The 16,229-nt window shown below is 40.4% G+C and overlaps 1 protein-coding gene across 2 annotated transcripts in view; it reads left to right on the top strand.

Moving 5' to 3' along the window:
* The window catches only part of VEZT (vezatin, adherens junctions transmembrane protein), a gene marked incomplete at its 5' end in the record, with an annotated part of 58,699 nt that extends 42,719 nt beyond the window's left edge, over nt 1-15,980 (top strand). For both annotated transcript variants that reach the window (XM_084271789.1, XM_084271788.1), the window contains 5 exons: nt 2,303-2,634; nt 3,259-3,452; nt 9,178-9,278; nt 10,468-10,675; nt 14,514-15,980. In XM_084271789.1, coding sequence (XP_084127915.1) covers nt 2,303-2,634; nt 3,259-3,452; nt 9,178-9,278; nt 10,468-10,675; nt 14,514-15,112 — 1,434 coding nt within the window. In that variant the 3' untranslated portion in view covers nt 15,113-15,980. The remainder of the gene's footprint in view (nt 1-2,302; nt 2,635-3,258; nt 3,453-9,177; nt 9,279-10,467; nt 10,676-14,513) is intronic.
* Nucleotides 15,981-16,229: the final 249 nt, after the last annotated feature.

The following is a 16,229-nucleotide window of genomic DNA, read 5'->3' as shown; positions in this document are numbered from 1 at the left end:
GTTGTTTGGGTTTTTTTAAAATTTGAGACAACTTGCTGTTATATTAAAATGCAGGTAGAATACAGATATATATCCAGATCTATTTAATACAGTAATTTTCATTCAAGGCCCTGTCTAGGCCACGTGACAAGTGATGCCTCTGTGTTTTGGATATACTGTCCTTGAACTAAACCAGTTTAAAGAATGAAAATTTTTAGCTTGAAAATAATTACTGATCCAAGCTTTGGAGAGCCAGTTGGATGGTTTGGGTGAAGTGTAAATGCCAGTAAAAATCCTCAGAAGTCATTGGCGGAGCAAACTATTTGCAACGCGAAATAGATCAGGAATTTCCTTTACTCTCATCATTGTGCCTTTTTTCAGGTAGGTTTTGGACTATTACTATCAGTTCTTGAAGTTCACCACTTTTGTGTGCTACTTTCTCTCTGCTTTTTGCCTTAAGTCTTGTGAAAGGGATTTGTCTTCTTTTGTGTTTATTACAGCATGAGCTCCTGACTTTCTGCCCAGGGCACCGCACCTTTGGGGACACTTGGGTGATCGCTGCCCATTTGTTTGCTTTTTGTGCTAACACACAGAGAAGTCACCATTTTGCATGTGTCCCCCAAACTAGTTTCATATCGTTCTGTGTTCTCACTTCTCATGACCATAATTTTGAAATTGAAAATTTATTTTACTTATTGTTTTGGGATATTTTATCAGGAAGCATAAGAGGTGTTTCCCTTTTTCTTGTTCATGCACTGGAAAAAAAACAGTTACTTGTCCATAGCAGTATAAGTACAGAGATGTAAATATGTTATTGCAAATCCTACAGAACCAAAATCTCAGAACAAGTGAATTGTTAGTCCTGATCTGTAGCTGAAGGGGGCAGAAAAAAGCCTTATGAGTAATTATCTTCCTCAGTTTGAAATGCTTGAGAACGGATTTCAGACTACACCTCATACTCACCTACCATTGATTCTTTTTAATAAGGCCAGTATTGCAGTGAAAAGTGTCATAACCTTTCCTTTTCATTTTAGAAATACAAAGTGCTACTGTTCTGTCACAGTCTTCTATGAACTAAGAAAACAGTTCATTCAGTTTTACTGGAAGTGGAAGTTCTTGAGAAATCAAAATTGTGGGTTTCTTTACTCCCAGATGGACTGCCCTCTTTTGTATCATATATAATATTGTCAATTGATTTGTTTCTTACAAGTATTTCCTCCTTAGTGGCATTGGTGGTTTCTCACTTAAGCCAGAAAAAGCCCCCTAAAATAAAAACCCTAAGCAATTAAGATTTCTCCAGATGTGGAATGTTTTTTGTTGAACTAGAGTACATTTAGACTCATGTTTCAAGGTTGGGTGTGGGGCAGTGCAGTAGTTAGATCACAGAAATGATAGCCTGGCACTATAAAGAAAAAAAGTCTTTCCTGCCACTAGAATTTTGGCAGCCCTTTATGAGCTGTAGGGTATGTGGAGATTACAGTAAATAATAAGACTGCCTGATGGGAATATGAAATTTTAGGCCTCTGACAACCTTCTGGGCATAATTGCCTATCATATCCATCATTGGAGAATTAACACTCACCTAAGGTTCACAAGATCTGAAACTCACACGGTCTGGAATACCCTTTGCTGTGGTTTAACCCCAGCCAGCAACTAAGCACCATGCAGCAGCTCGCTAACCCACTTCCCAAAGGGATGGGGGAGAGAATCAGAAGGATAAAAGTAAGAAGACATGTGGGTTGAGATTAAGACAGTTTAAGAGGTAAAGCAAAAGCTGTGCACAAGAAAACAAACCAAGGAATTCATTCCCCACTTCCCACAGGCAGGTAGGTATTCAGCCATCTCCAGGAAAGCAGGGCTCCAGGACGTGTAATGGTGACTTGGGAAGACAAATGCCCTCACTCCAAATGCCCTTATCCTTCCTCCTTCTTCCCCAAGCTTTATATGCTGATCATATGATACGGACTATCCCTTTGGTCCCCTCCCAACTTCTTGTGCATCCCTTACTCACTGGTGGGGTGGGGTGAGAAGCAGAAAGGGCCTTGGCTCTGTGTAGGCACTGCTTGGCAGTACTAAAAATATCCCAGTGTTATCAACACTGTTTTGAGCACAAGTTCAAACCATGGCTCTGTACTAGCTATTATGAAGAAATTTAACTCTGTCCCAGCCAAAAGCAGCACACCCTTCAAAAACATTCCTTTTCTCTGTTTTTCAGAGTTCTGTGGCTGGTCAGGGGATGTTTTTCCATGGTGTATCTGTATGTTTACTTTGGAAGCTGACTGTCTTTCCAGGTGCACAGAGCTAACCCTACCCTATTTTTCAGGTCCTCTTTCAGCTCTGGGTAGGACAGAGCTCAGAATTCTTCAGGAGGCTGGTGCTGCTCCTCTCCCCAGCCAACGCATCCCCCAAGCCCTTGGTCTGCCCCGAACGGCTGCCTCACCATATCTTGTCTGATGTGACTCAAGGCCTACCTCACACACACGCCGCCTGCTTGGAGGAGCTAAAGCGAAGCTATGAGTTCTACCGGTACTTTGAAACTCAGCATCAGCCGGGTTTTGAACGGCCAGCCAGGACAAAGCAGAAGTCAAGAGAGCTGAACAGTCTTCAGACAGCGGTACGCAGCTTGCAGCTTCATCTCAAGGCACTGCTCAATGAGTAAGTTTACACACACATGAATTGGAAGGATATGCCTGTAGGAAGAAGGCTTGACTTCTTTGGGTTGTCAGCTCCTGTCCCAGATTAAAAACAACAAAGGCATTGCAATCATTGGCATGTCTTCATGTGGGATGGTGTCAAAGATCCTTGCTTCAATATGGAGTCTGACATTATTTCCTGGTTGTTCTTAAAGAATGTGGTGAAAATTCAAAGCTAAGCAGTGCATTAAGATCCCACCTAGCTTTTAGCGCTCCCCAAAAAATCTGAAAACATCCCTATCTTTCATTGAGTTTGCAACATCCAAAATGCTTTATAAGAAAGTTTAGCTCCTAGTAACTACCTAGTACGTATTTAAAGGATTCATCACTGCTTTGGTGAAATAGCTGAAACTGTCCTACTCCTTTTATTTTACATGGAAGAATTACTACAATGAATGCAGGTGAGCAATGTATCTTGATGTGGAGAAAATTATCTTATTTTTTAAATTTTGGGGCATCTTTGAGGAATTGGCTGATTAAGATTCTTAAATCTTTAAGAAAATGGCAGTATATTAAATTACAAACTTGAAGGAATGATGAAGTCAAATATTTATTATTACTTATTTCTGTTCATCTTCGTACTTAGGGTAATAATTCTTGAGGATGAGCTTGAAAAAATTGTTAGCACAAAGGAGACACCTGAGTTGACAACAGAAGCCCATCAGGTTCTGGAACAAAAACTAAAGTTTATTCAGCCTCATATCCAGGCAAGCAACAGCTGCTGGGAAGAAGCCATTTCTCAGGTGGAAAAAATGAGTGGAAGAAACCCAAACAAAAAAGGTAAATGTGAGAGATTAATTTAGCAACTAAGGACATACACTTTAGAGATGGAATGGTCAAATGCATTAAGACAGTGTTTAACCCATGTACTAGAATTTTAGCTGAAGAAGATCTTATAGTCATAAACTTTGAAAAACTATATACATCTGTGGAGCTTTCTCATTGGGATGGTCCTGAAGCTTTTGTTTCAGAAAAAAATGTCAGCATGTTAACTCAGTGTGATGGATGTGTGGATTCAGACGTTGCATTCCCAGGTGTAGACTGGTAGTTTTTCCCTTTGATCGGTGAATCACATCTGAAAGGGTAGGATTTTGCTGAGCCATCCCTGAGATTTTCATTCATTGACTGCAAAATATTTACATAGTTAATTGAAATGACAATGGCATTGTCATGGCACTTGCTTGACAGTGACATGTCCTGGAATATTCTAAATTGCAGAGGATGTATTGAGCAAATAATACTCACTTACCAGCTCTCTCAGAGAGAATGAGCTAATCTTATGTGTGCTTGAACATCATACTGAGCAGCATATCCCAAAGTTTTGCCATCTGTTCCCTCTCCTTAGTGACCTGCACTGCCCATGCTGTTCTCCTTGTGAATCACAACTAGCTTAAATAATATAAGTGAATTTAGGCTCTTTAGATGTAGGGTTGGACCTAAAATTTCTAATCTTGCTTTTTTGCAGGAGCTTTTTTACTGTCCTAGAAGGGCACATCCTAGCATCTGTGTGATGCTGGTGATAGAGACTGCATTAGGAAAATTATGACTTGGAGTATCAGCAAGTTACCGACAGAAACCTAACTTGGTAGCGAGCTAAGCTCTTAATGATACATGGGTGGGATATCCAGTAGATGGATTAATATTGCTGTGGGCCTAGAGGCGTGCAAGCTGACCTTGTTCATCTTACATCAGAACTGGGAGCACTGGGAGGCCTAGTCATAGAATCATAGAATGGCATGGGTTGGAAGGGACCCCAAGGATCATAGAGCTCCAACCCCCCTGCCACAGGCAGGGCTGCCAACCTCAGGCCTGGATCTACACAAGGTTACCTAGGGCCCCAATCCAACCTGGCCTTGAACACCCCCAGGGATGGGGCAGCCTGTTCCAGCACCTCACCACTCTCTCTGTAAAAAACTTCGACCTAATATCTAATCTAAACCTTCCTTCCTTTAGTTTTAATCCATTGCCCCTTGTCCTGCCATTGTCTACCCTTTTAAAAAGTTGAGTCCCCTCCTGTTTGTATGCTCCCTTCAGGTGCTGGAAGGCTGCAATGAGGTCCCCCTGTAGCCTTCTCTTCTCCAGGCTGAACAAGCCCAGCTCACCCAGCCTCTCTTCACTGGGGAGGTGCTCCAGCCCTCTAATCATCTTTGTGGCTCCTCTGAACCCTCTCCAACAGTTCCACATCTTTCTTGTATTGGGGGCCCCAGACCTGGACACCGGACTCCAGATGAGGCCTCACGAGGGTAGAGTAGAGAGGGACAATCACCTCCCTGTCCCTGCTGGCCACCCCTCTTCTGATGGAGCCCAGGATGTGGGTTCCATGCAGACCCAGGCATGGTATAACCAACGGTGTACTTTGCCTGGTAGTCTAGTCTTACACCTTCCCTCTCAGTGCTGCATAAAACAGCCTATGAGGTTATTAAATTTAGCCTGATAGATGTGCATGTGCTCGCCTGTTGTGTTTTGCTGATGCCCTCCACAACCATCAGTTCCACTGATCTGTTTTTCCCCCTTTCCTTAAATGTTCTTTCTAGACTGCACGCCGTGGTATTTTTAGTTATTTTAGTTTTATTTTTACTTTGTGTACAAATTTCACAGCAGGCACTTTTATTATAACTTGCTTCCTTTTACAGCTCAGTACAGAAATAACCGAGTGTGCGATCTAGAGGGGAGGGATTGCTTGGGAAATAAAGAAATACCCTTCACTTACGCTTTTGCCCAGTGACTTTCCCGGCAGTGTGCTGGGTTTGAATCTCTGTTTTGCAACAAGGTTACTGAATTACTCCCCAGAAGCTACTTTTAAATTATGTTGGTCATTGAAAACTATTTTTATCTGACTACATTTGATTTTCTTGATACATTTCTAAGCAGTCCAGCTTCTGTGAGTTGACCTTTCCAAGCTGCGCATGAAATCGTGTCTAATTCTTCTGCCGTCTTTCCACAAATTTTAACAGCTGGACTGTAGGTCATGTTTATATGAATTACTTCATTAAATTATCTCAGGGTTTTTTTTTTTCAGTGCTTCCTGAAAGCTCTTTGGAAGAAGATACCTTCCTGCTGAAATACTAGAGCAGCTCAACACATCTTTCTTTTGTCATTATGCACCATTACCCAAACCCAAATGAATATTTTGGTAGGAGTTGTAGCAGGAACCCCGTGGTAGTAGAACATTGTGTTTAAGTGGATGCCCAGCACTTTTGCTGCAGTAGACCTGTAGTTCAACTAAACTAGTTCAACCAGTAGAGCAGTGGGAATACTGTTTTCAGCATCAGTTATGAATACTGTTGAAGTGGGAGCTGTTTCTCATGGCTTAGACCCAGTTTTGAGAAGAAATCTTCCATTACTTAGAAGTTGTATATGTTTGTTAAATATTTTTAGCAGTATCTCATAATTGTTACTTAGTATTTAAAGAAAATAGATCTTTTTTTGACTCTTCATCTATAAATACAAAATGTACCCACTATTTAAATTTACTGTTTGGGTTTCCTTCTTACCATGCTTATATAATGATCAAAAACTTATCTCCCTTTGTCCTTCTTGGTTCCTACTGCTCTCAGCACAGGAATGTTTCATTCCATGAGACGTAGAAGCAGCTCAACAGCAAAGGGCCTGCATTGCTCCATGAAGAGGGAGAAACTGGGAACTCATTGGTCTGTCCAGCATGAGAGTGCTGTTTTTGAACCAGGAGTTGAGAGTTGCCAATCTCTAAGGAGCTGTTTTGAACCATGGGCTATCCTATTTGTGACATCCTATGTAGCTGCCTATCATTTATTTTCAGAGCAGTTTTGCATATCTTTAATAGTTTTCTGTATAAACAAATGAGTCTCCTTCAGCAAGCACTTCTTGCCCTATACCATCCTATGTCAAGGCAGGTTTCTTACAGCTGTGTTAAATAGCTCATTGTGTCGAACTCTGTCAAAGCAAAGCCTTTAATTCTAACTGATTGATGGGTGTATTTCTAGACCCAATGCTGTTAGTTGCTGATCTGTCAAGATACATACAGAACAGAGCCCGAGAGTTATTGGGGTTCTAATACCTTAAGGGGAATTCACCTCTACTTAAATTCATTGGGCAATAATAGACTTATCTGCCATTGATCTGCATGTAGATCTTTGCTCATTTCCAACATGATTGGTTCTAGACTTTCAGTCATGTTCTCTTTATTCTTTCACCGTTTTTCATCACCAACAATTTAAGCATGTAGCAGTCTGCTGCTAATTTTACAGAATGGAATACCCTTTATAGCTAGTTACAGTCTTGTTTTAATGATCTTTGAAGTAATATCCCTCAAACTGGTTAAATTCCATTATTTTTCCTCCTAATCTGTCTCTGTGTTTGCAAATCTATATAACTCTTTTAGATGTTTATAAGGCCATAATGCTGCAGGCTTCTAGATCTTGCTGTCCTTTGGTGCACCAGAAAGGAACTAAAGCAGCAACAGTTTTAGATTAAACACTGTGAATTCAGGAACTTGAAGCATATCCTTAGCAAAGGCATCATCCTTTGCTAACAGAGCAGGCTGGACATATTGGAGCAGCTGTTTTGCTCCTGGTTTGGCAAGAGAAGCTTTTAATTGGTAACTTCCATTTATTCTAACAAATTTGTCTTCCTACCTTCCAAAGCATAATTCTATTGTTGCTGTCATTATTATTAAAATGTTTTTATTACAAGGTGGAGTTATCCAAAGGACAGGAGGGCTTGATAGTTGTAAAATAAATATCTCGTGTCAAATTTCCACTTCAAAAATTCCAGTACCTGCTTCACCTTGCTTTTAAACTTTGCATTTAGCTCCTTCTGGAATGTCAAACCTTGAGCTCAGCAAGCTAGGGAATGACATACTTTCCCTGTTTGCAAAAGCAGGTAACTGAGCACCACTAAAACTGCCTCCTTTCAGAATACCATCCCTCAGCAGTCAGTGTATAGATTAGACAATGAAAATAGAGATGGGTGGGGCTCAGCAAGGTCATCTAGCTGATTTCCCTTCTCAAGGGTAAATTAGTGTCTGTGAGTCAATGTGGTGTACTTGTTCCTAGAAACCTCTCTTTAGAGACATTTTACAGTATTTTCAGACATCGTTTCCGGCACTTATCTCCATTACCAGTAGAAAGTTATTACTGAATATAAGTTAGCTCTTGCTGCAATTTAAAAGCAATACTTTTAATCCACTCACAATAGAAACCCATTTCCTCTTTATAGCTCTAAACATTTTTTAAGACAATTAGTATATTTCTATCCTCTCTATGTGTCTCTCTATCCTTCCAGTCTTCCCTGATGACTGCATTATATTTAGTCCTCTGATGATTTTGACCACTTTCCTCCAGGCTCCCTCTATTTGGTCCACAACATTACTGAATAAAGGAGCCCCAGGCTGGGCACTGATTTCCATCCACAGCCTGATCAGTACAAAAGTATAAATGTAATTTTAGGTGTCTGACAGTCAGTGTTGTTGTTTATATGTACTAGTGTGCAGTTTGGCTTCTTGCTTGCAGCAGGGTATAGTTAACTACTAGGCTCCTCACATCGTTTTCTCAGTGGTGCTGCCCAGTCAGTTGTCATATATTTGTGCATTTGACTATTCCAAAGCACAAAAACTCACAGCCACGGTCACCAGCCTGTTGCACCTGAAATCCAGTTCTTCTTGGGCTGTTACCTCTTGATTTTCCAGTTTTATTTCTGATTCCAATTATGCTCTTCAGTATCCATCCAGGTTATCCCAGTGTGAACAGATTTAACAAGCTGAAACACGTTTCTTTCACCCATTGGAAATAACAAAGAGTGTTGGACCTGAGGCAAATCCTGACTCAATATATTGTTCCTATTTGAACATGGTAACTACACCCTTGATTATCCAACAAGACAGTTCTGTGCACCTAACAGCACCTTTCTCTTGGCCTGTGCATTTTGCTTATGAGTATGTTATGACACTGTGTCAAAAGCTATGCTGAAAACAAGGTGCAGGACATCTTTAGCTTGTTTCTAGTCATAAAACCTGTTGCTGCATTGGAAAATGAAATTGGAGTGACCTGTTAACAAGAAACCCACCCTGGCTGTCACTTACCTCCTCACGACCCTCCGAATGGCTTCCTGTACATTTTTACTATTTCTTCCAATATTTTCCAATGATGTGAAGCTGATTTGCCTATAATTTTACTATTTTCCTTCTCTTTTTAAACTCAGGCACAAGTCTCTTTTCTAGTTTTGCCAACTTGTCTTGCCATCTGCAGGTTTTCAAAGTCTATAAAATTTCTGAGATTTTTTTAGTTGATGTCAGGATGAGTTTCATCAGACCCAGCTCCTGTCAACGTAGCTAAGTTATTCAAGTGCTCTCTAACACAGTGTTTTAATGTATTATAACCAGCCTTCTCATAATTTTTTCATGTGTGCCAATCCTACCTAATGAAAATGCCTGGAACCTACCTGAGTGAGTCAAAACCACCATTCAACACCCAATCTTTTTCTTTTTTTTTTTTTTTTTAATCCCTTTTCTTTTTTTTTCCCCCTAAAGGCAAACTTGAAGTTTCCTGTGACAACCTACAGCGCACTACAGTACCTTTAACACAGCCTGCCATATACATAGAAAACAAAGATCCAATCCCTGAAGAGCAGGTAAAAAAAAAAAATAGGACCATTGAAAATAATAATTGAGGCTTGTTTGCTGTATCCATTCATTTTTCAGTTGCTTGTGCAGTGACCTTCTTGTCTTGACAAGACAGATCAAGTAGGTAGCCAGTGCCATTTCGTAACTGGATTTGATAGAAAAAAAGAACCATGTATATTCCTTTTGCTGTTCCATGGGGAGATATTCCCCATCCTGGAAAAAAAGAGCACTTATGTTCACTTCTTCTCATATAATTAGAAATAAGTGTCAAAGGGAGATCAGCAACACAAGTCAGAGTAATGCAGAAAAATGTGATTACTAAAAGGCAGAATATAAGAGAGTCCGACTTGCGTATTGGTAGATGAGCTGACCCAGCTGCAAAAGGGAGAAATTTGGGAACAAACCATCCTGTCTTCAGTTTGAGAAATCTGTGGGTTTGGGTACCTAACCCAGACTGTGATACTGAACAGGTTTGTGTGTTTTGGAGAGCTCATGTGTCATGGTTGGGCTGTCTTGAAGACAGGCAACCTCCTCCATCCCAGAACTGAGTGGCAGACGCATTCTGAAAGCAGATTGAACACCCATGCTCTGCTCTGTCCCTCCTGTGCCTTCTCCCAAGCCTACCCAACATGCATTCCCTCTAGGTTTTTTTTTTCCATATCAAAAAGAGGTGGCACTAATAACTTTACTGGTTCTCTGTTATAACAGAAATGGGCTCTCTTTTTTCATTCTTGTAAGCCAATACAGTTAAAATTGGAGGAGTTTGATATTCTCAGCATCATCTTAGTAAGGATTTACATATGATACATTAGCAAGGTGCTTGAAGAAATATTTATGGTGTAAATTAAAAAAAAAATAAAGAAATAAAAAGAAACCTGCATCAGCATTGCTTATTCTCACCTGTAATTATGGGGAAATGGACTCCCATTTTTGAGGTATATTACTTGATCATACTTGTGTCTCAAAATAACTTTTAGGTGACTGCAGTAATGATAATTTTCAGTGAGCAGACTTGCTCCAAAATAATGCAAATATAAGTGAGAGCAGAGTCAGATCCACTGGTGTTGCTCAAACAGGGCTCCATCCTGTTGCCATGGTTGGCTTGTCTTGAGATCACTTGGTCATGCATCAGATTGTAGGATAGGGTCTGTACTGCTGGTGAAGATCAAATTTTGTTTTCTTTCTTTCTTTCTTTAGGAATTAGAAGCATATGTTGATTATTCAGACACAGAGAATGAATACAAGAGGGGAGATTTTTACTGTTTTTCCCAGGAAGAAAGAGAGAGACAGGAACGAGAGAGACAAGAATCTAAGAGGGTGTTACAAGAACTGAAATCTGTGCTGGGATTTAAAGCTTCAGAAATAGAAAGACAGAAATGGAAACAGCTGCTATTCAGCGACCATGGTAAGCATCACTTTTGAAAATCAATTCCTTTCTAAGAAAGGGCTGGGTGTCTGTTTGCCAGCAGTCTCTGAGTATGTTCGAATTCAGACAGCGCTTAGCTACAGCAGTGTCTTTGATGGAGCTGGGTGGACTTAGCTTGCTATTACTTCTCTTTGTATTATTTGTAGAAATGATTTTATTATGTATTGAAAAGAACTCAGAGAAATGGGAATTTGGCTCTGAACAAAATAATGAGCTACAACATTAAACACAGAAAATATTGAGATGGCATCAAGGGAACTGTCAGGCTATAAAACACGCAAATGGAACTGACTTTCTTTCATGGCTTTCCAGTAAATCCCAGACTTACACAAATATATAGGTTAAAGTGAAGAGCTGAGCTTTGAAATATTAAGGGCTCATAAAAGGGTAAGACTGGCTTTTGTTCTCATGAGAGTGTGAGTGTACAGAATATATATAAACGAAAACTAACAAGAAGAGTTCTTCCAAACTAGCCTTTACTAACTCTGAGGACTGCTGGCTAGCTCTGTCCACTCACGGGCAGGAATATGAAAATCTCTCTTGTCTCACAAGACATTCTGTCTCTGTTCCAGCAAAAAGACTGGATACAACTTGATTCCTTTCATTGCTTAATCTGTTTGATTTATTATCTTTAAAATTGGCAGTATTTTGTCTTTTCCTCTTCCCTTCTTTTTCCCATTTTCATTCCTTCTTCCTAAAAAGAAGTTAGGAAAAGCCTTCTAAAAAATTTCATGTTCTATGCTATGAAAAACAACCCCCAAGTCTGGCAGCACACCCAAGGATTCTGCCTCTGCCAGTGTCTACCAGAAAAAAAGACCCTGGATTGCACCTTTCAATAATTTAGTTGGAACACACAGTAATAGACTATACTTATTGATGAGTCTGTTTCTTTTGACATCAAACCCACAAAAATAATCTGTTCTTCACAACTTTCTGCTTTATGTCCATTTAATTACCACTATGGTAAAAGAAATCACTTGGCCATTGCTATTGACTTCTAGTTGAGTTTAAGAAAAGTAAGATACCAGATTGCATCAGAGTCTGCTCAAGATTCCTGTATTATCCTCCTGCTGTCAGATGCGACTCCACACAGCTCTTCACCAAAATCTCTTCAAGTCTTCCTTTCCTCCCTGGAGGGAGAAGGGAGGAATCCTACCTCCAGTTCAAGTCTTGACAGGTCTAGTGACTGCTGCAGGAAGAGCTCTTGTCATGAGAGCCTGCATAGGATATTTCCTTACCTAGGGTAGCAGCTGGTCCCTGTCCACATCTGGATGTCCTCAGGCTGTCTGTGGCCTTAGCTGGAGTGAGTCGGCTGACTCGTGTAGCCGTCAGTCACTGTGCACCTGAAAGCCTCTGTGGCTCCTGTCGGTTCCGTTCCTTTCCATGTACAGGTATTACACTGGTTAGAGACCCAGTGGTGGGGAGGGAGGAACTGTGATTTCCTCCAGCTGCCTAGGACTAATCATTGATTATTCCCATCCTGTACAAAGCGGAAAACATGAGGGCAGCTCATCAAAGTAATTAATATCATCTCCTTTTGGCTCAGAGACCGTGTGTGTCTCATGAAAGACTGACATGGATGGCAGACATATCTTCTATTATTTTTTAGGGAATTTCTTCACTATTTCTTCAAAAGAAACATAAATCAGTTAAATATGACATAATGGACCCTGGCATATTACTGCTGCAGACTTTTATTTATCCATATGCATGAGAAATATTCTTGAGAGCCGTGCTTTCCACTTTTGTAACTTGCTTTATCTTGAAGATTTAATCCCAGAAAGGTTCATATTCTTGTCTCCATTGGCCCAAGCCAGTGGCTGGCCATGATATCACACTTTTCCATAGCCCTCTTAAATCTTGCTTTTGCGGGACAATTGTATTCCAGGAACCTTGTGTTCTCCTAACTTGGGATTATTGTGAAAGAAGACCCTGAAATATTCAGGCATTCATCTTTCAGTGAAGGCACCCAGCAAGCCATTCTGATTTGTTAGGGTTTTTGATTCATTGAAGGAGGAGCTAGTGAGGGTTTCCACATAAAAAAGGTCAGCCTCAAACAAGTTAGTATGTCTAAAGAACACAGCATGAAGTCAACTGGAGCTGATAGGCTGGGTTCCAGAAGCATATTCTCAGCAGAGCACTAAACAAAGGCAAATGTGCCCATGCCACCTGTAACCAGGGTGCTACTGGGTACAGTCTGGGCTGTAGGTAATTGATAGGAGCATAGGTGAGCTTATATTTTTGGTTCTTTGGCATCCTATTGATCCAGTAACGTGGGAGTGCTTTTGAGGAGGTCTCTGCATTTGATAGTGGCTTCATTTTCATTCGTCAAACAATGTAAATCAACTTCCTCCCAGTTGAAAATCACTGATAGCTTTTCCCCTAATGTCTCCCCCAAAACAAGTTCATTCTGACAGCCGTTGTGTTGTACCCAGCTGTTTCCCCTTCTCCCACCTTGTCCATACACCAGTTCTTATACAGCTGTTTCCCAGCTTTGGAAAGCTACCCTCTGAGAATTGATGAGTTCCACCTCGCTTGCTAACCAGTCAGCTCAGCAAATCGCCCAGCTACCAATCTGAAGCATCTCCTTTCTTAGACTTTTTTGAGAAATTTTGGCTTTGGAAGTATTCTTTGGAGGGAGTAGCCAACAAGTTTGCTTCCAAATGATGGGATTGCTGTGCATATTCCTGCCTCTTCAAGCACATGGGCTGAAATAAGCAGCGGCTTTTACAAGGTGGGGAAAGAACTACCCCGTTAGCAATTAAGATGAGTGTGGTGCAGCGCTTCTTTGGTATGTAAGATTTTGAACCAAGTGATGCAATACAAATTTGAAGCCACAGCCTTTTAGTGTGCTAATGATGTTAATTATCAATGTGACAACCGTAATGATGCGCCTGCCTTCAGCTAGCTAAAGTAAATGTTACTGAAATAGGATGCGATGGAAAAATCCTAATACCGTAAATTTTGTTTCCCGTGAAAAGTCTGTTTATTTCCCAGAGTTATTTTCATCTCTGCTTACAGGGGTAAAGGCAGAATGGAATTAGAAAGGGAAATGCTACTTGGGAATCTGCTGTTGCCGCTCTCATTTATGTTCGTGCTGCTACTCTAATGGAGCTACTGCAGTTTAGGGAATCTGGTACTTGGAAATGGACATTATATCGTTTTCTAGAAAAGAAAGACGCCTGTTCTTCAAGAAGTGATTGTTCCAAGTTGTACTAACCCTTAACACTGGGAGGAGAGACTTCCTGGCAAGCATCCCGTTGCTGGCAATGGGACTCGCTGCTGCTACTAACTTCAAGAGAGGCTTAATTAAACCACACTTTATTTGTGAAGGACACCTTACCTGACTGTATGAATACGTGTTGTATTTTCATGTTGTGGTGTGTGAGATCAGATACTGCCTATAAGGACTTTTTCCTGTACCTGCTGTCTTCACTGGATTAGGAAAACTGTTGTTTAAAATGAAGACAGCTCAAACCTGTACACAGTACAGTAGTTTCACTTGGTTTTGACTTCAACATCGAATGCATTGTCTGTGTTTGATGCTGGGTTTAAACATCATCGACTTTGTGCTGTCTTTTTACGTCACAGATTTTAAGAAGTAGTTGCAACAAGTAGCTATCACATTTCACTTCAGCTTTGTCATTAGAAAACACTGCTTTATTTGAAGTTTTGTTTGATTGTGGGTTTTGTTTCTGGGTTTTTGGGGAGTTTTGATTTGTCCCTTAAAATCTTGCATCTTTTCAGACATAAATAAGTTATTTCTGTATAGCAGCTTGCTTTTAGTTATCATTTAATTTTTTTCCCCCTTTTTAAGCTGCAGTGAAACCCTTGTCTCCTGTAGAACTGCTGAAGCCGCTAAATAATTTGGAATCACATGTGAATTCAGATACTGAAAAACAGGACTGCAGCCAAAGTTCTGATAAATCAGAAGAAAAAGACTCTAATCCAAACGTTGATGCTGCTGATAAAGGCAGGACAGAATATTTGCATGAAGATCCTGAGATGGAGACAGACAAAGACAGTACTACTGGTGAAGGTATTTCTACAGGGGCTGAAGAAAGATTGTGTTATCAGCATGAAGGGGAAGTTGAAGAACTCAAGCTGAGCAATATGGATGGAGCAGAGGTTTCACAGTCTCCTTCTGAGGATGCGTTACACTCAAAAATCAAGCATAGGCTGGCCCAGCTCCACATATCAACAGATTTAAACTTCACATCTGGTCTGGCTGCACAAGTTGCTGCCAGGTCTTTTGCATTTACTACAATGCAAGAAGAGACTTTTGGAGATGAGGAGGAAGAAGAGGAGGGGGAGGAGGAAGAGGAGGAGGAGGAAGAGAAGGCACAGAAGCACGAAGGCCTTGTGGAGGACTGTGAGCATGAAGATAAGGGCTGTGAAAGTGAAGGAAAAATCTGAGCTGAACTTTCTTAAACCAACAGCAGGCAATTTGATGGAAAAAACAAAGGTGGGGGGTTGAAGCTGAAAATACTGGATGGAAAAAGGAGACATAAATACATCTTGTTCCCTAAGTCTGATAAACTAAATAGGCCTTCTATGTGTATTGAGAATTTGCAGGTAAGAGAAGTTTAGGCTGCATCCAAGAGAAAGTTGGCTGTTGCCTTTATAAGATCCTAGTGGTGGGGTTTGGAATTTACTTTGCTTTTCCATTTTATTTATTTATAATGTATTGTGGTTGTTGTTTTGGGTTGGGGTTTTTTTGTAAAAAGAAGGAAAATCCACTGTCTTGAATTACAGCAGACTCTGTTGTGGGGTTTTTTTTTTTTTTGCTGTCTGATTCTGTTGTCATTAATGTTTGTTCTGAAGAAGAAAGGCAGGACATTTCTTTTGGAAGAACCTGAACTGTTCCCTGTGATCTTCCCCCACCACTTTCATCTCACTTCTCATGCCTGCAGCGTGTTGGCTCAGCCACCACAGGCATTTGTGACCCTGTGGCCAGCGATACGGCTCCCAACTAAAATTCAGAGTCTTAAATAAAAACCTCCAAGAGCTAGTATTTGATGTGTCCTGGGGTATGGGGCTGAGATAGTATAAAGTTAGTCATGCTTCATGTTAAGGTTTATTTAGAATTTTATGAAGGGTTAATAAATGATTTCTAGATGTTGTAATTCATGTTAGAGAAGTGTGTAGTATACGTTAGGGAGGGTTATACGCACATCAGTAGGAACTACTATAAGCAGCTAGATGCTACCTGTTGGATCGATAAGAGATGGGAAGGAAATACCTATTTATTAAAACAGCTATTAATTATTTGTTAACCTTTTGTAAACGGAACCTTAATATAATTGATAGATTTGATCTAATGATTGATTGTACATTTTTGTTTGTGTCCTGAAGTGATTTTCCTAAAGCAAAGTTCTCAGAGTGCTTGACAACATGCAGTATTCTGTTTAAACAGTGCACTTGCTTTTCCCTAACGTTCTTTCCTTTCCCCTTAGATCACAACTTAACATGTGTCTTTAAGAATCCATGAGAGAACAAGAGCTGTGTATTTTCTAAGGTGTATCTTGTCATC

This window comes from Gallinula chloropus (assembly GCF_964237585.1).
Source record: "Gallinula chloropus genome assembly, chromosome: 1".
NCBI classification, from domain to species: Eukaryota; Metazoa; Chordata; class Aves; order Gruiformes; family Rallidae; genus Gallinula; species Gallinula chloropus.
This window is presented reverse-complemented; position numbering and strand designations above follow the sequence as displayed.